The 19825-nt window shown below is 40.9% G+C and overlaps 1 protein-coding gene across 1 annotated transcript in view; it reads right to left on the bottom strand.

The window, feature by feature from the left end:
* The window catches only part of PGBD5 (piggyBac transposable element derived 5), a 68448-nt gene that overhangs the window by 13362 nt on the left and 35261 nt on the right, over positions 1–19825 (bottom strand). Inside the window, exons 4-5 of the mRNA XM_005518553.2 lie at positions 9537–9717; positions 2631–2828 (exon numbers count right to left, since the gene is read on the bottom strand). Coding sequence (XP_005518610.2) covers positions 2631–2828; positions 9537–9717 — 379 coding nt within the window. The remainder of the gene's footprint in view (positions 1–2630; positions 2829–9536; positions 9718–19825) is intronic.

Below are 19825 nucleotides of genomic sequence, written 5' to 3'. Positions count from 1 at the left end.
TTCTGGTCATCCAACTGTGCAGCAAGTGAGGTTGCAGCCTGCTCCATTGTGCTACACATGAAAGGTAGAAAAGAACACAACAGCAGAGATGCTGGCGAAGTGGGCACCAGATCTAGAGTGAAAAACCAAAATGCAGCCTTGTCACACAGATGGGGAGATTTGGGCCAGCACACAGATGACCTGCTTTAGAATAAGGTAACTTTTTAATCTCTGGGGGTCCCAATCTCTTTTGAATTCTCACTTCTGTAATACAAGCACAAGGAAAAATTAAAGTTTAAGAACAATTAAAAATCTGACTGGATTTCATTCTAGGCAGAAACAACATACTTGATATCAGTATCTTGAAGCTGGATATGTGCTTACTCTCCTTTAGCGAGACTAAAGGAATTAGATCCATCCTCAAGTATCTGAGATGATGTATTATGACATGCTGGTTTAAAATATCCATAATAAATAACCTGCTGCATCTAAGAATAGTATTCACAGATCTGCTCTGACAAGTTTACTGCCCTCCTGGTGCTTCTGGTTTGGGTGGGATTTGCACTCCAAGTACAGGCAAGATTTACCCTCTTGACTTTTCTTCAAATTGTAATAAATAGTTCATTATTAGCTATCTCCACCTTTTTTCTCATCCTAAGTGTTCTGTTGACCATCTCTTGCCTTCTGTTTTTAAGGTTTTCTCTTCATGGCCTCCTCCAGCTTGCGCACATTTACACTCAGCCAAGGGCAAACACGCACTGTGCATCACCAGACAACCCCACTGGCACCTCGTGTGGGTTTTAACCCTGTTAAACTACCTCCTCTCCTATGTAACACATGCTGAGCATGTCTGTGCTACAGGCCTGCCTCAAGGAGCACAGATTTCTCCTCTTCCTCCTCTATATTTACATGCCTTAGAGGAGACTGGTGGTCCAGCTTCTCTTGAGTTGGTTTAAACTATCTTTGCTGCACTGACTTCAGTGATGCCAAATCAGAGGCAAGCAATCTGGTCTCTTGCCTTCCCACCGAGCTTCCATCTGTTCCCATGTCCCTGCTAGAGACTCTTTGCCCAGCATCACTCTTGAAAAAGCCAGTCTCTGTTTTCTGCTCTGATTCACAGTGAACTATGTCAACTGTCCCAGCCAGCATTTGGTGAGCAATGAGTTGGGAAAGCCTTGTCCATCACACACAAAGGTCGTAATCATAAATACTTCACACACACCACCTACAATCCCATCTATGCCAAAACAAACCCAAGGTCAATCACAAGCACAACAGCTCACACCTCCGTTTGCTGCATTTAAAGGATGCTGCCAGCACAGACTGCTTTTGCTCCTTTTTAACAGGGCAGTTAACACTGATGTTTACAAACAGATTATTTTCCCAATATTTATTAATTATAACCAAATGCTCCAAGCTAGTCTGTAAAAAACAAGTAGCAGTTTGTAGTGATAACTCTTGTCCAGTTAATGCTGCTGAATAATCTAAATCCAGCAAAAACAGCACAAATCCTGATGGTGAAAGCCCCTCACAGGGAGCTACATTGCTCCAGAGACTGGCTTCAGCAGGGTCTCCAAGTGTCATACTTCCTTCACATACATATTTTCAGCATCTGTGCTCAGATATCAGTCCATCTGAATCACCAAGTCCTCACTCTTCTGGGATGCCCAGCACAATTCTTCAGGATCAGCCATGCTTTGCTAAGGCAATGAGCCTTCTGGCAAGGCACTGAACAACACACAAACTCAGCTTTCTCAGCTTTATCATACAGTAATTCTATGCCTTAGCTTTGCTTCTGCAATCTATACACACATGTGAGAGTTGCTTTGGATTCAGAAAATGACTGTAGAAGATGCCTCTGAATTGGTGGCTTTATATTTAAATGTTTATGTTATACTCATTTGTCTCTGGCAGTTATACATAAATCTGAACCATAAAAATTGTAAGAAACTGAAACAATATTCTTACTGAAAAACTAATTTCAAGAAGTTAGTCATTGCATCTTACAGAAGTTTCCAAATGTTCTTAAAACTATCTTATACTTTCAAAAAGGAAAATATTTCCGTAGCAAGAAGCTCTCTGTAATTATCTGAACTATCCAAATTATCTGGTTTGGTTTCTTTTCATTGACTGCCAAAATCACTTTAACGTACAGCAGGAAACCTTAATCATGTCTACTTCTGGCAAAAAAGATACTTGTTTGTGGCTAAGTTATTACTAGATAAGAAAAAATTAATTGTAGGGTCTGCTTTGGAATTCAAAGTACATCACAATGTCTATTAATTCTTCTGTAGCAGCAATCCTACAAGATGCTTTGCAAATGAGGCTAATATCGTCCTATGCAGTAATCACCTTCTTTTCTCTGACCATCAGCAAAGATATCATCTTTATCCCTGAAAGGATAGTGCCTCCACCAGCTCAGGCAAGGAGGCTGCATTAGCAATAGGCTTTTTAACCTTTGTATGGGAAAGGAAGAATAGCTGTAGGAAGATACGAAAGGAAGTAATCACTACAGCTACTGTTTATCTAGGAGGTATGATCAGTTACAATCAAGCTCTTTGTTCAGGCTTATTATCAATCTCAGTGACTCACTTTGGCTTGTGACATAAAGCATGTGCACTTTGGAGATGAGAAGCAGAAATATTGCTTACCTTGTTGAACTGGAGAATAGGCGTTGGTCAGAAAACGAAAGTGCCCTTTATTGTACCAGCAAATCAATGACATGTTTCCCTTCATTCTTATTCTGTACTGTCCTCTGGACTGTGGAGTTGCAGAATTGTTCAGCATGGATGGAGGTAGGCCTGTGCAGTCGCTCTTCCTGGTGCTCAGCAACCCACAGCAGTAAATCTCTGCATGTGAACAAACACATTCCCTATCAGCAAGCCACTGCATGGACCCAGAGAGCAAAACCAGCAGAGGAAGCCTGAAGAACCTCTGCAAGAACTTTCCCCACAACCTTCTAGTCCAACAGATATGTCAGTCAACTGGTTTTCTTCTGTAACACCAAAGATTTGTGTCCTACAGACAAGTGCAGAAAGCTTGATCTTGCATTGAAATATATTGACACCTCCTGCACTGTTACAATGAAACAACGTGAAAAAAAATTCAGGGTATTTTCTTAGCTGTAACACCTACGATCTGTGTTTAACATTACACCATGTTGAAAATTGGTCTCAAAAATCCCCCAGTGGTGATATGCATTATGGGATAGATCAGAATTTATGATCCAAGAGAAGCCTGGATATTTAACTAAAAGAATAAATTTTGGAGGGAGCAGGGAGGTAGGGAAAGCTATAGCATCTCAGATGTTAACTGAAATAATTTCTCCTACATGACTCCTATGATGCTTTTAGTCACAATAGTTTAATCTACTGCTTCACTGTGCTGCCACGTTCTTGCTTTTTAGCTCAATGCTCCTTGCACCTGCATCATCTGCTTTGCTAAGGAAATGCTGCTTAAGCAGCCAAAAACCACTAAAACCATTGGTTGATTTTAAAAAATGCACATGGCCAGAAGGATAGAGAAGATGGAAATTCAAGTTCAGTGAAAACTGATTTCAGGGCACTAAAACAAGCACTGATCTTGTCCTGCACAGACACTAGAGGCTCTTGCAGGAGACACAGTCTGTTGCTCACAGCTTCTTGGCCTTTTCATATGTGAAAGAGGCAATGAATAAAATCTAACACCACAAAATGAATCTCAGTACAGCCAGGTGGGCACAAACAAGGTTTGAAAACAACATTAACAACAATACCTAAATTTTCCATTAGGCTGTGAAATACTAACAGCCTGTTTCTGTTAGTCCAAGAGAAGCAGATCTTCTTGATCAAATTTTCCCCTGACTCAAAGAAATCTTGGATGGAAATTTCCATTGTCTCCCTCAGTTTTGTGTTAACCCATTTGAGTGGAAAAAAACAGTGGGCATAGAAGCAGGTGACATCTGTGCACATCTTGTGGTGGTTTAAAGCTCATCTGCCAGCTAAGTCTGCTTGATCAAATTTTCCATCATGCTGAATTTTGCATGATATCCTTACAGTGAAAATGCAAAGTCAGAATGCAGTGTCTGGCTTCCCCTAAACACATTACCTCTGTTCTTATGTTTCCATAAACGTGTTACCTCTGTTCCTGGATTTCCATTTATGTGGCTCATCTGCCTCTGTCTTTCTGGAAGCACCTAAGTTCTTGAGTGCAGGTGCAGCCTTTGGTCCATATAGTGATTGACATGCTGAGCATCCACTCAACAGCTCACAGACACTACAGGAGTACTAATAAATTAATTGCATATACTCATGCATTGGTCCAGTTGCTGTGGGCAGATGTACAAGGAGCTACAGCTCTTCCATCAGAAATTTAAACCACCTTTGAGAGAAGAAGGTCAAGCAACACAGCAATGGGAAAACTTCATTCTCAAGGGAGAAACCTGCACTCCACCAGTTATTTCTAATGAATTAATCAATCCCTGGAAATCTGTAAGCTCCTTCCACAAAAGACAAAAGCCTGATGACAACAGGCTTACAGTCATTATAGAGGGAACTGCATCTCTAGTGGAAAGCTGATTTTTTATTTTTCTTTTAAAAAATTTCTTCTGTTCCTAAGAGGTACCAAAACAGTGTAGGCCATGTACCTGCAGACTTTGCCATTAACACAGCAAACATTTATAAAGCTTTATTCTAGCCAACATTAAGATCTTCCTGCCCAGATCACTAGCAAACCTGAGAAGAATCTCCTTAGCTGCCCAGAGTTTGTTATTCATTGAAATGTGGTACTTTTTCCAGGAGACTGCAATGGAATAAAACAAAGCTAATAACTACATTGTTGTGCTAGAGCTTCAAAACAGCAACAGCCATCTCTGAGATCCCATAATAATTAGTTGTAGCCTTTCCTTTTATTATAGCAATAAGCCTGCAGAAAACTTCCAGCAGATGTTTCACTCCTCATGCAGAATAATGGGAACAATTTTCTCTCTAAGGAACACATCGTGTAGCCTTCCTGCTGTACAGCCTAGAAATGTGCAGAACTTCTGCAGATTTACTGGCATTTCTCATCATGGACACAACCCTTAATCTGCTGTAGGGGTTTTAAAACCACCCAGTTACTATAGCAATGGAAGCAACAAAAATTACACCCATCTGGCTTAATGAAGTTTTTGTGTGTAATTAAATCAGAATCACAACAAGTGTTTGCTGCACACACACAGGAGTCAGTGGAAACAGGTTGTTCTCTGGTCTTCTTAGACTGCAGGTGCAGTATAAATGAATATACCTAAGAGAGTTTAGCAAAAAAGAGCAAATGTGGTATAGTCACCCAAAACTCATTCCCAGAGTCTCCAGCCTCCATAGAGCTTGTGCTGAAGCCTGTTTCACCACATCTTCACTAGTATAGTTCAAAAAGGCCATCAGGCTTGAGCTAATTCAGGCAAAAATACACATCCTGCAATCATTTAGTCTGCATGCAACACTGGGTCAAGTCAGAGCTGGGAAACCAGGGTGGGGCTGCTATGAGGAGCAGAAATGAGCTTGCTTTAGTCCATGTGCTGGAGTTGCAGGATCCTGTAAATCTTCTGGGAATGCCATGGTCAGCCAGGCTGGCAGCTCTTCCAGCTTTGCCAACACCAGCCCCTCTGCAGAACACAGCCAGCTGCTCCTGCTGGTTCAGAACATGCAGAAGGGACTTTCAGGGACCACACGTTTAAGGGAAGTAAAGAACATGGGCCTTTAGGAGGTTTTGTCCTCTACAAAGGACATTACTAATGCTTAGAGAGAGGGAAAAAGGGATGTGACTATGAATGAATGTCACAGCAAATAGCAGTGACAGCTGTCTGCTCACAGAACAGAGAATCTGGGGCATTTCAGTGCAGGTTTCCAGTTCTATTCAGAGGCCAGTGAGAGAAATTCTTTGTATGTCCCCTGGAAAAAAAAAGAGGTCTATTCAGGGTTTTGATTTTGAAAAAGATCAAAGTGTTCTATCTTATTTTCTGAAGTTTTCTCAGTTCTTGGTATCTCCATATAGGTCTTAGAATCATGTTCACTGACATCCCTTTATATTACAAGGCACACTATTGTCTACTGTGATACAGTGAAGGTGTTACACCACAGGCTCTCAATAAAGAGAGAGCATTATTGTCTTTAACAATAATGCATGTGTGAGCTAGGGTGAGGAAAAGTGAACGATAGTTAAGATTTCACAAAATTTTTTATAGGATCACAGGATCCTATAGATTAAAGAATAGTTCAGGCTGAAAAACAACTCAGGAGGTCTGTAATCCCAGCCCCTGACAGACATGGGTGAGCTCTGAGGCCAGACAGTGCCATTCAGGGCTTTATCTTGTCTGGGCTTGTAAACTTCCAAGGACAGAGACTACACACCCTGTCTGTGCATCCTGCTTCACTGCCCTCAGGAAAAATACTGCATCTAGTCTGAACATCTTATGTTTCAGCCTAAATATGTGCGTTTTTTTTTGTCCTTCCACAGTGCACCACTGTAAAGAGCCAGCTCCATTCTCATGAGAGGGTAGCATAAGGCTGCTTTTGCATCCCCCCAAAGCCTCTTCTCAACCTGAACAAGAACAGTTCCCTCCCCACATTAGAGTATATTTGTCTACAGAATATCCTTGAAATGGGGGCATGTTGTCTAAAGCTCTAGGAGGCAATAATCACCTCCCTTGATCTACAGGCTACACTCCTGTTAATACAGCCCAGGACAGTGTTAACACATGCCTCGGCTGCCAGGGCATGCTGCTGACTCAGGTTCAGCATGGTGGTTACCAAGACCCCAACTCCTTTCCATCAGAATTTTGAAAGGAACTAGTAAGAGTTTTAGTGAGTGACTTTCCAGATTTTCCAGAATTGCATTTAGTTGCCTTCAAACTTTCATGTTTCCAAAAAGTTTATGGCTTCCAAGCATGAACTTATTTAAATCTTTCCCTATTTCTCTGTTGATAGTCATGAAACCCCCAAACAAAATAAAGCAGTTAAGATCAATTCCAATTTCTTTTTGATTTTGGCTCTCAATGGGATCTTTCTACTACTGGATCTGCTCTAGCCCAGAAATTGAATCTTCTTGAACAAAAAAAAAGTAAATGTATCAGTTTAAGAATGGGTCTTGAACTGTCATGGGCACCTGAGCATAGATGCTTTTCAACAGACTCTCATGGCACTTTCTGGTCATGGTGACACTCTGCTGAGGTTTAGCTAAAGTCACACACCAAAAAAGTACCACACACCAAAAAACCCCAACATTGACTTCATTGCTGAAATAGACTCTGTGGTAGGTCAGGAGAGATCTCTCGTCCAGTCCAAGCTTCTTTGCTTGCCTCTCCCCAGATGTACTGCTAATGCAGCAGGATCCCAGCAGGTGCTGGCAGTGCACAATCTGCTTTGCAGCAGAGTCAAGCACCATCTCCTCCAAGGCTCTTACTGACTTCACCACAGCTTGACATCTCAAGCATCTCACCTCTCCCAGTGCATCACAGTCTTTCCAGCTCAACTTTCCCCTGCAAAACCTCTAAGCTAGACCCTAGCTGCTCATGGCAAATGCAGACAATTCTAAATAAATAATAATTCTAAATACCTTATCAAACAGAAACACTTTTCTCTTCATGATCTTCTTTAGGTAGAAGTGCCATGCTCTCTATACTGCAAAGTCAATAAAACTGCTCTCTCAGTGTCCACCTTCCACCCACCTCATAGCTTCACCCCTAGGAAGGTGATAGTGTGTACCAGATCTGAAATTTAATTTTGGAGGCAGCTGTCAGAGATTGTAAAGTCTCATGAAGCTATATAACAAATCACGAACTACAATCAAATCTCAGTATTGCATTAGCATATTTGAACAGATAGTAAGTCAAAATCACATGTTTTAAAAAGACATTTTGTTACCTGCTAGAAACCATTAATTTGAATGATCTGTGCAGTGTAAAGCCTATGAATTCAATTCTGTGAACAATTTGAATTATCCACAAGTAATAAACACTCAGCTGGTTTAGTAGCCATGTATCTTTTTCATCAGGGTTACTGACCAAATGGACCATGCCAGATCATCTTTATCCTTCTCTAGCTGAGCATAAAGGATGAATTCAGTCAAGCTGTCAGTCTCTACATTTAAACCTTAACACTTCATCTCGGGTACAAAGAGTATGTGTGTAATCCTCTGCATTTTTTTAAACTCATATTTTGCATCATTGGTTTGGTAGCCTTAAAAATGTAATGCTTATCATCAGCTGAGAAAAGCCATCTAACAAATACAGGTCTCTGCTCAGAGGAAAAATTCCAGTGCACTATAAATATGCTCTACTCCCTTCCCATTTGGCTATTTGCAGCATTTGGGAAACCATGGCTCTTTTATGAGCTATGCAGACATTCCACTGTAGCCAGTGAGCTTCCAGCTTGCCCAGATTAATGCAGGAGCTAAGTCCTGCATGGAGCTCAACAGATGCAGACCTCAGTGCCAGCACAGTCTTTAGTGCTAAACTACAGCACTGGTGCAGCTCACTGATGTCCTCATTTTAAATGAGAATTAACATATTTTCTCAATTCCCAGACTTTCCCCCTGCTTTGGGCCATGTTTCATTAATATAATTGTTTGTGTGGGTTTAATTTTCAGCAAGGACACAAAACCCCCAACCTGGGCAGCAGTGGTGTGTCAGCAGACGGCCTCATAGCTGTGATGCATGATGGCAGCCTCCAGCCTCACTGCTGGGAAGGATCTATTCTATGCACCACATCACTCTGAAAGGCTGTGCTGACTGAAGAACGAGACCACAGTGACATGAAATGACTCAGAACTGACTGGCCAGAGTGCAGGATCCTGAAATTGCAGGGGAGTTACAAGTCCTCAGCATCGCTGAAAGCAAAGCAACACATGGCTTTTCCATGCTCAAAGTGAGGGGGCACTTGACAGAAAGGATGACCTGGGATTGCTCTTTGCAGTAGCAAGAAACTTGCTTGGGAGAGCTGTTTCAATGGGCATTCTGTTGATAAGTGTGTTTTTGCTAACGGAGAATTTTACTGCGCTTTCAAAACTAAAATCTGTCCTCTCAAGGTATGTTGATACTAGCAAAAATCCCCCAAAACACAGAAATCCAAACTTTTCAACGGCTTTTGTAATGGCATAAAATGTCCTCTAGAGAAAACACATCAGATATTAAACCAAAAAAGACTTCTAAGGCACATCTCTAAGGATTCATCCCATCTTTCACAACAGGAATAAAAAAAACACAGGCAGATAGAAAATTCCTTGAAAAGTCCCCAGGTCACATATGAGATTTGACCTCACATTTCTAAGTCAAAGTACAAAAGCAAACAATTTAAATACCCTTACTATAATTGTTTTTATATCCTTATTTTGAAAAGTTAAAAAGGAAGATTTAAAGAGCAACTTATAAAGTCTTCTGCAAACCATCTTCTCACAAATGAGAAGTCTTCTTAGAGATGAAAAACTTATCTGTACAAGGAATTGAAATATCAATGGAGACTTTTGGAATTTTTTATTTTAAATTCAGTGGCATGAGGCCCCTAGGTCTGTCACCATTAGAACCCAATGAGTCATCCAATACACACCTTGCTTCTCAAATTCTTCGAAGAGATTCAGGCTGGTAATGCTTGGGCCTGTAAAGATGATGTAATTCTTCCCAGAGGCATTCTGACAAAGACTTTTGGCCACCATACTGTGAAGCTGTGGTTTGTTCTTCAAAGCATCCAACCCATCAGCACCACTCCCTTCTTTGAGATGGACGTAAATCTTAAATGAGAAACGGTAAGAAAAATCAGAAGGTTATAACGAATCCAGAGGGAGCAGATGCAATTCCCAACACACCTGCACAGCCCAGCATGAGACAAGCTGAGAAGGCAGCAGACACTTGTTAAAAAGGCTAATTAAAGTCCTTCTCAAGGGCCTGTTGCTTTTAAACCAGCTCAGGTTAGCTGGCATAGCTACTGAAAATATGGCATCCTTCACCTAACTTCTGAGGCTCCTGTCACTGTTGTGTAGTTTGAAGATTGTTTGCTTGGCAGGAAAAGACTCCAGTCATAGCTGGGATTACATGCTATACTGAATCTGCATAGGTTTCATTGCTGCCAGCAAAAGCAGAGCATGAGAACTTCAGTTTCAAGAAAAGCCAGTGTAAGATGACCAGAAGGAAATGGCCCATTACCTCCACTGCATTAATATTCAGATTTATTTCCCATTTGCAGTAACTATCAGGCTCTGACACAAGTGCGTGTGCACCTCCATAAATGAACAAAATGCACACCCAACCAGGCAGAACACCCTCATCAAACTCTCCAGGCACAGTGCTAACACTTAGATCCTTTACATAGATCCTGATTTGGAAGCAACCCACCAAAACAGTTTGAACCATGCAGAAGGAGAAAATGTGTAACCCTTTGTTTGTATGCAAGCCTTCTGTTTTATTTCACTGACAGTATTTTAAAAGCACAACTTATACGCCAGTTCAACACTTAATAAGGCCAGCTAAGCTTCCAGCCTTCATCTTGTTCTAAGAGCTAGCAGAAATAACCTGCTTGAAAGAGAAATAAGAAGAACACTGTACTCTGTTACTCAAACACTACTGTAATACCATGGAACTTGCAAAGATTTAAATACACAAACAAATGCAAATTTTCAGAAAATCTTACCCAGGACTGCCTTCATGACTTTGGCTCTGAAATACTCAAATCTTTTATGAATTACAGAAAATTTTACCTGTCAAAGAAAAAGCTGAAACTTGTTCAGTATTCAGGGGCAGGGAAAAGTAATTTTGCCTTGGTTTTTGGAGTGATATATCCACAACAACTTCGTTAAATTTGTTTGACAGTTCAACCATGCAAAACATGTAGCATTTTTTTTCTATATAGCTTATTTCTCCTACCAACAGACACTGTTACAAATGAAAATTCATGGCAATCCTCAGAGAACAAAAATGCTCATGTTTGCACTAGTGCTTCCAGTAATTTGTAACTCAATGATTTTAGAGAAGAACAAAATTCAATTAAACAGCTTCTCCCTATTTTAGATGGTGCAGCTCCCAGCACTGGTATTCTGTGTAATACTCCCTAGAAATTCATGCATCATGGAATAGACCTCAACAGGATGTGGTACCTATGAAATTTCTGCAAAATTAGACATAATTTGTATTTTGAAGGAACTGACATGCTAAAAACAAAGTTGGTGCAAGGACAAATGCACATTAATTCCAAAAAGTAGAGTGTATATTAAAAGAAAGTCTTAAATATATCATTTATCTTAAAAAAATAAATTAAAACCTCTTTTATTGATAGAAACCGCTTCCAGATGAGGACAAAGGAGCAATGTTTGCAGACTCCCTGATTCTGCTCCACTCATTTTTGATAGCTGTTAAATCTGTGCTTTCTCCAGTTCTGAGACTGAGGACTAGCTAATTATGATAAGTAATTCAGGTTATTAATCACGGCTCCAGAGAGCCAATGGAATGCATTCAAAGAACTGATTGTTCCAAATTTACAGCAAAGGTATTTTGCGATTATTGCCAACAAAATTAAGATTAGGTTACTAATGTGTCAGCACAGAGACCGCACATCAAACCCTCAAACTCTACAGACAGGGCAGTGGAGACAGAAAATGCAGACAGATTAGTTTTGACCTTGGATTAGCAGATGAGCTGAAAACAAAGCAGAAATCTCTCTAAGCCTATAAAAGCCTTACACCTTATCTCCCCATATCCAGTAAATCTTATGAGTCTCTCCTGCTCCATGCTTGCTCCATGTTCCTTGTAGAGTGCTGCCTCTCCAAGGGACAGTCCTCTGGCACTGCTGGTGTGCCAGCTGGTCCCTCACTGTGGGCTGGTTTGTGTCTGCAAGCAGCTCCCTTAAAGAGCATGTCCACCATGCAACTGAGGTACCACTATCTTTGTATGAAGGTGCTACACACTTTACAGGCTGTGTTAGTAGAATTCCCTGAGCATCTGGCTGTGAATCTCAACCCCCTTGCTCTGCTCACCTCCCCAGTGCCCTTTACTCAAATGTCCATACCCTTTCTTCCTCCTCCAATGTTAAATATTTTTTCTCCTTGGGCACTTCCTCACCTATCCAACAACAGCTTTTTTTTCTTGGCACAGTATTTCTTGTTTTGGAGAAGCATCATTCAAAGCTTTATCACGCCCAGCTTTATTGGGATGATGTGTGACAGGAGCACAGCGTTGGAAGGCATAAAGGCTGCTGTGAAACAGTGACTGTGTACAGATAACTGGCAAAGGCATGGCTTCAGATATCTTTGCAAATGCCTAGGATCCCATATGGCCTTTATTTTCCCTCATCCAGCTTATTTCATTCTACCTCAAGCCATTAAGATCCTACCAACTGAAGCCCACAGCATTCCCTGCTTTTCTGTAGTGTATTAGTTATTTGAGTTGGGAATCTGCAGAAAAAGAACCAATTGCCAGAAACTGGCTGCTAGACCTTCATAGGGACAGTCAGAAACTGCTCCCCCAAAATGTTTGTTAAACCATTCACTAGACCTTCTGGTTTGTCCTGGGACATAACAATTTGTGTTCTTTCCATGTGTAGGACAGCCCAAGCAGTGCTTCTTGAATATCTGCAGAGATCTCTTTCACTGTCTGTCTTTTCTAATGGCTACTGATGCATCTGATCTACAGCATCAATTGGGACCACCTGTATAGATGTGACATCATCTGTCTTAGAATGACTATGGGCTGAAGATATTTAACATGCAGTGCTTTTTCTATTCATTCATCAATTTGTTGAATATTTGTTGAATATCTGTTATCAGAACAGTGACACCCTCAACTGTGCCTTCTCTCTATCTGTGGCTGCACTACTGCACCAGATACTTTCAATCTAGTATGTTTTCATTTTCTTCCTGTGGAAAGTTCAGGTCTCACAGAAACTGAGTAAAAAATTGAACACTTAGGAACAAAAGCTACACCTTGACTGTGCATTTAAGAGAATATGCCTCAGAAACTGGAATATTGGTGATTCTGCTCATATATAAAGCTCAGATGGCATATTGAAAGCACTTGTGAATAGCACATCCCAAATACTCCACCTTCATACATAATTGAAGCACCCCAGGGTACAATTCTCAAATGAAACAGATGACATTTGGAAGCAAAAAAAGGGCAGAGGTAGTAATAAACAGAAGGAAGATTTTGAAAGATATATTGTGCAAAAATATTTCACAAATAAAGGGCAGATTATAAAAAAAAACAAAACAGAAGCCATGATTTTAGATTACGCAGTTATAAAAGCAAGATAGCAAAGTAAAGTAGTCATGATTTTTTGATCCTCGATAGCTATTGAAAAAATAACTTTATTTTTTTTCTACAGGATTCACAGCCAACCCACAACTGCACTACTGTCTAGATCCCACCTCAGTCGGTCTTCCCCTCATCCTAAACCTCACCTTTAACTGCTGCCATTGCCAACACTGCTGGGAGATTCTCCTCTCCAGTTTCATTCTAAACCTGCTGCACTTCATACTCTCTCCCTCTTTAATGATCTCTTCCCAGACTGCTCTTGTCTAGCAGGTACTGGCACCACTCGTCATGCTCTTACTGAGACCAGATTTTTTCATTTGTTTCAGCCTCTCTTCATTCTCTTCCTGCTATTCTAAATGTTATTTTCTAAAGGGTTCTGTAAGAACATACAGTTTTCCCAGCCTGTCCCCAGCTAGGTCCTGGTGTTCCTTACAAAGCTCTTTACTTGGTCCCCTTCTTTTCTCCCTCTGCATTCTATTTTGAATTATTTCAATATGCATTAACACACACAGATTCACTTAACAGCTTTGTGCTGAGGACTGACAAATATCTGTTCTGCCTGCACATGTTCTTCAAAGTTTCTAAAAAGATCTTTGTGAGACTGGCAAAAAGATGCTGGTAGAGTTGACAATGCAAATCCAATATGGCATAGAGTCCTTTGATTTTCTTTCCCTGATTTCTTGTTCCTTTGTCACTGAGGGTGCTACATCTTAGCTTCATGGCAGACCCTGGATCGACAACCCATGGATCAAACAAACACAGATTTTGCTCTGTACCTTCTCCCAGGCAGCCACATCTAGGTCAGGCAGATTCGTTTTCTGTAACAGCTCCACATAAATAATTTCCTATTCTTTCAAATATCTAAGAACTGCCTGGCTTTCCTCCCAATTACTGCAGTAATCTTTCTTTTCTTTGGCCTTGCTGAAATATATCTTGACATTCAGACAGTGCTCCACCCCCCCCCAGATCATTTGCCTAACCTTTTGCTTTGACCATGTCAGCCTTCTGCCAGTTCCCTCTTCTTTGCAATATCAAGTGGAAATGGGGCTGGAGAATGGAGACAGGCCTTTATGGTCTAGGCTTCCCAATTGATATCCTCCTATACCATACGACTTTCACTTGCCCTGTGAAGCCAAGCATCCAACAACCAATGTCAAACAAACCCATACTTCCCTCTTTCCACGCTGCCCTTCTCCTGCCTGGTTGGAAATCTCCACCATCTCAGCACAGCTCTTTACTTTTGTTCTTCAAAATCTTTCTTAGAAAGGATACAATCCCCGCAAGGCAATTTCTAATCAACACATTGGTCCTGTTCCTTCTTAATGCTGCTTTTCCGGGCTCCCTCTGTGTAACTGGCAGCCCAGCTCAGGTCCATGGCTGAGGCTTCACTCTGGTGACACACAACTGCACAACATTGGCTCAGTTTTTCTATGAAAATTACTGCTGAGCTGTGGGAAGGTGTGTAAGTGAGGAGGTGTAAGTGGGAAGGTATACAGGTGATGCAAAGCAAGAGCAGTATAAACTCTCAGAAGTGCTGTGACTGTTGAAAGGATAACACATTTTCCTCAAGGAGGAAAATACTTACATAAAAATGGCATAAAATCTTAAGTAAAAACTAAATTATGTCCAATTAGTGACATCAAGGACCCAGCTCATTTCCAAGGAGGAACTACAAGGCTGAGGAGTGCCCAGCCCATGCAGGCTCACCAGGAGTAGGGTGTATACTGGCACCTAGCAGTGTGTTAGTCCCAGATCGCTGCCACGTGCATTAGCCAAGAAAAACTGCTGCATTCAGCCTGCTTCCAGAGTTCTCTGGGTAGCCAAAATGTGTCTGAACTAAAAAGATTTGCTGTAGGAAGCCTAAGCCTCCTTCTTGCACTTAGGTCCTCAACTTTCTAGGGCAGGGATTTTTTTGTTCTGCTTACTGCACCCAGCACAAAGGGATGGAATCCATGAGGGGCATTCCTATGGTAAACCTATTAAGTGCACAAAACAGGAGGCTCTGGTGCTTTTAGTCTCCTTCCCCAGGCAGAGTTGTACTGAGTGAGAACAGCTGCAGAAGGGACACAACTATACAGGTAGTTTTATTGTCATACATTCCAAGCAGCTCAGATGGGAACTAAAAAATAAATTTCATTCACACTTGAAAACAGACACTAAGACTGTATGTAAAGTATAAGAGATATTTGCATTAGATCACATTTAGGTTTGGTTTCATATTCATTTAGAAACATGGTAAGATTGTAAAGTCTATAAAAATGAATAGGACTGGGCCATCACACATCTGCAAAAATACCTTTCCACTTAACACTGGTGAGCAAGAAGGTAATTGACTTTCAACTGAGATCTGGGATTCTCAGATGCTGACATTACAGAACCACATGCATTAAAAAAAAAAGCCAGAGCCGGGTGGGAGCCAGAGGAAGAAAGTAGATAGGATTTTCCAGTCACCAGTGACTGACAAATGAAGGTGATCAGATTTCCTGGGATCCCCTCACAGACAAAGCCTGACCTTGAGAACCTCCTCAAAGCAGCTGCTACATCTGTGTGTTCCAGATGCAACTGTTCCAGCAATAGAGGAATTATCAGGGCACTGTTTAAAGAAATGCAAGGGCTCAGACTAATCTCTAAACAGAACTTAAATAGGCCGAAACACCAACATTTCTGAGCAGCTTATTAAACAAGTGCACAGATGGCTAACTCCTGCAACTCTGACCTTGAAAACAAAACTGACTCCAGGTTTATTTACCCCTCCCTTTCCCATTGACTGAAGGCACTTATGTGGTGTGTTGTGAAATAATAAATTCTTTGGGACACAATCTCAGTTTCTCTAAATTCTGGAAGTTCTTACTCTGTAAAATCAATAGGGTTATGAAGTATTTCAGCTGGCTGTAGCTACCCTACTTGAAATTAACTACAGCATATACTACAGAAGCATGGTGTTTACATTGTTTGGGTTTTTTTTGCTGCCACTGAGAGCTCTGCCACTGATTTGCGGCACAACCTCAGACATCTCTCTCCTCTGAGACTGCTGATCTTTGGCAAGAGAGCCCTTTCTCAGCCTCTCAGGCAGAGACCACCCTGATCCAGGTTTCACTCTTTAAACATGGCTATCATGACAATCACTGTTTCTTCAGGACCAGAGAAAGACTCAAGCTGCAGAGACACAGTACTTTTCCTTACTCTGTTCTGACTCATCACTTCATGGGAAGCAGCAGAAGGTGGAAACTCAAAGTCAGCCCCAGCACAAGGACCTAAAGGACTTGATAAATCTAAGTAACATATTTCACAGGGATATTAGTGAAAATGAAATGCATTATTGCAATAATTTTCTGCCAGAGAATAAAAGCAAGTGCAGAGCCCATATATTTGGGAGCAGGGAGGAGATGTGGGAAGGGAAAAGTCTCCAGTATAGCCTCAGAAAATAAAAGTCATCTCAATGAATAGGAAAGGATATACACATCCATAAAGTAATTTCTTCCTCATCACTTTTTTAAGCAAATAATTACATTGATGAGCCAATTCCATTACTGGCTATCAGAGTGATTAATATTGCCTGACTGTCCCTTTGTAGTGCTCTCTACCATCTATGTATTGTCTTTCATCTTGTTAATTGATGGCTTTTTGGGTCAGGGACTGTCTGAGGTTACATTTGGGCTATGGGTCTGTGCTTCAGGATGGGGTGCTACGGGAATACCTCGTCCTGCCAGCTCTCCATGCACTGGGGCTCACCAGCATCCTGTGCTTCCTTCTGCAAAATGATCAGAAAATCTGCTTGTGCAGGAGGAGCTATGCAAGGACTAGGCATCACTTAGTAACAATTACTCATAACCATGCTCATTCCCTTAGAGCCACACAAGAAGTGCAAAGAGACAGCATGATTTTTTGATGAGTGATATTGCTATATCTAAAATGAGAAATAGTCCTACCAATCATTTTTATGAACAATTTTTATAATCAAGTGTTCCAGACTTTCAGAGAAAAAGAAATAAGAATTCACAAAAAAACTAACACAGCTGGAGTTTGATTTAAATAGTATGACTTACTACTTAAACATACTCTAAGCAAATACTGTAAGAAAGACTTCGAAGCTACTTCAATAATTTAAACTGCAATCAAGACATTAAAATATTGGTTTTAAAAGTGTCTCAGTGGTAAGTAGGGAAATAGAAGGGCTAAGTAGTATGTAGGAAAATAGATTGAAAAGAAACAAGAAAAGCAAAGATGGAGCAGAGAGGGACACCTGAAGTCATGCAAGCTGTATTTGTTGCTCCCCCTGAATTAGAGAGAAAGAAATGAGAAGGCCCAAGCCCTCTCCCACAGCATCTGCTGTCACCTCGATGTCCAGTGTCAAGGGCAGATGAAAAAGGCAATAGTATCAGGGCATTTTTGTCATCTACTTTGCCAAAGTCAGCTCTCCTGGAGCCCTTCTGAACCCTTTGAGAGGTTTTGTTCGTGTTCCCAACTGCGGCAGACATATTTTTACATTGTTTGAATGATGTGTCCTTCCTGCATGTTCCCACTTGGCCAGCTGACCGTGAAGAGATGCTCAGCAACAAAGCTATTCACAGCAACAAGATGCCCTGCTTGAGATTTTCTGAAGCAGAGATATAATCTGAAATTGTGCATCCATCTCAAAACAATTAACTGTCAGGGTGCAGTCAAGTAATCTGGAGTACAAAAGACAGAATAGCAGTCTAATATTCATACATTATTTATATTATGAATATATAAGCCTATGCACCTTCTTATGTCCACAAGCAGCACTTGGGTTTTATGCCACTTCTGTTCCATGAATGGCTTTTTGAGCTAGATTTTTAACCAAACACCATTTCCTTAGAAAAGTAAATGATGAGCCATCTAACAGAAGTATTTACTCTGTTTGAATACCCAAAAATGTGATTCAGAGCTTTGTTAACAAGAAGGAACAGGAACTTGAGAAGACAAACAGCTGAAACTCCTTAACAACTGACCTGTGGGCTGCCAGCCAGAGTTCACAGAGTAACTCAGCATGTGGCATATCCATTTTTCATTAGCAAAAACCAGCCAATCCTTTTCATCATAGGAAATGCAGAACACTGGGAAAACCAAGATGTCTCCTCAAATAGAGATTTATTTTTTTTTTTTAACACTAGGCTGATCATTCAGGATTGGAGAACATTGGTTTTGGCCAGGAGTATCACAGACCTCTTGAGGTTCCTTCCACTCCTGAAAAACAGTCATACATAGCGCCATCCTCTCTTCTGACTGGCTTGCCTCACCTTTTTATAGACACTATTATATAGATATTATATAGATACTATTATATATATTCTATAATATATATATATTATAGAAAATATATGTGTGTACTAGCATATAGATATTATTCAGATTTTTGAAACAGAATTATCCTGATTTATGAAGTGTTGCTAGTCCTATTTTATCTTGAATAAAAGGACCTCAATGCCATCATGTGGAAGCAGTGAGAGAGGGAACTCACCTAGACAGCATTACAGAATATGCATGTTTTGAAGTAGGTGCTGTAAGGTTCTTCCAGCAGTTGGCAGGTGATAGACAAATCAGTCCTTAACTATCAGACAAGTCTTTTCTCCATGATGGCAGCTTCACAAGAGATGGAAGAGGTGTGTACATGAAGGGGAAAACACTGGATTTATTTTTGGTTTAGATCAACTCTCTCCATTTGTTAAACTCAGGAAAAAAATCAAAACCTCTGTTTTAATACTCTAAATGCACTAAATAACCACCAAAAAAGTGCTTTGGATTCTGCAAGACCGCTTGGAAGTGTGACACATAAATGAACATAGCATTTCAAACATATCATAATTGAAGATGCCCATTCTCCCCAGATCAGGTTTTTCCATTTTAGCATGAAGGTATATTCTTTTTCATTGTTCCCCAAGGTCCCTTTCACCCAGTCATTTCAGCATGTTGATAACGACAGCCAAGTCAAGGAATGAAAACAGAAGGCATCTGGTAAGATAATCCTGGACGTCATCCGGATGCAAGTGAAGCATGAGCATCTAATTCATTAAGGGAGAGGGAGGATTAGGGTGGTGCTGAGCATCTATTCTGTTTAATTTGACATTCCATTAATTTAGTCTCTCAGTGGACAGGACAGGAGGTGCAACATAATTATAGCTCAGAATCTGAAACCTCTGGCATGTCTGAAGACTTATTAGTTTTGGCTGTGGGAAGCATGGCAAGAGAGATGAGCAGACTTTGTGCTCGCTGTACCCAATACGCTTCAGTAATAAACTGCATGTAGGGTTGGTGAAGTTCTCCTTGGAGATCAGAGACACTGACTCTATACAGCAAATGACTTTCCAAGAGCTTTGAGAGCCGAAACTTCCAAGGATGCTTCACAAGGTCAGTCTATTTTGTATCAGACAAAACAGCTGCTTTAAAACCTAGATGGAAGAGGTAAGATCCTAAATTTCTTCTCAGAGTGAACAGCATTGCTGAAAACACAAACCTCTGTTCCCAGTGAGCCTATTCCTGCACAGCTACTCCCACAGTCATAATGATTCACCAACCAAATTCTGCTCCGAACGAATGTTCAGATGCAACAAATCCACAGGCCCTGTTCTGACACGT

This window comes from Pseudopodoces humilis, chromosome 3, assembly GCF_049639895.1.
Source record: "Pseudopodoces humilis isolate 2021_Gansu_Grassland_sample_001 chromosome 3, ASM4963989v1, whole genome shotgun sequence".
NCBI classification, from domain to species: Eukaryota; Metazoa; Chordata; class Aves; order Passeriformes; family Paridae; genus Pseudopodoces; species Pseudopodoces humilis.
Note: the sequence above shows the minus strand (reverse complement) of the source record. Positions and strands in the feature narration are given on the sequence as shown.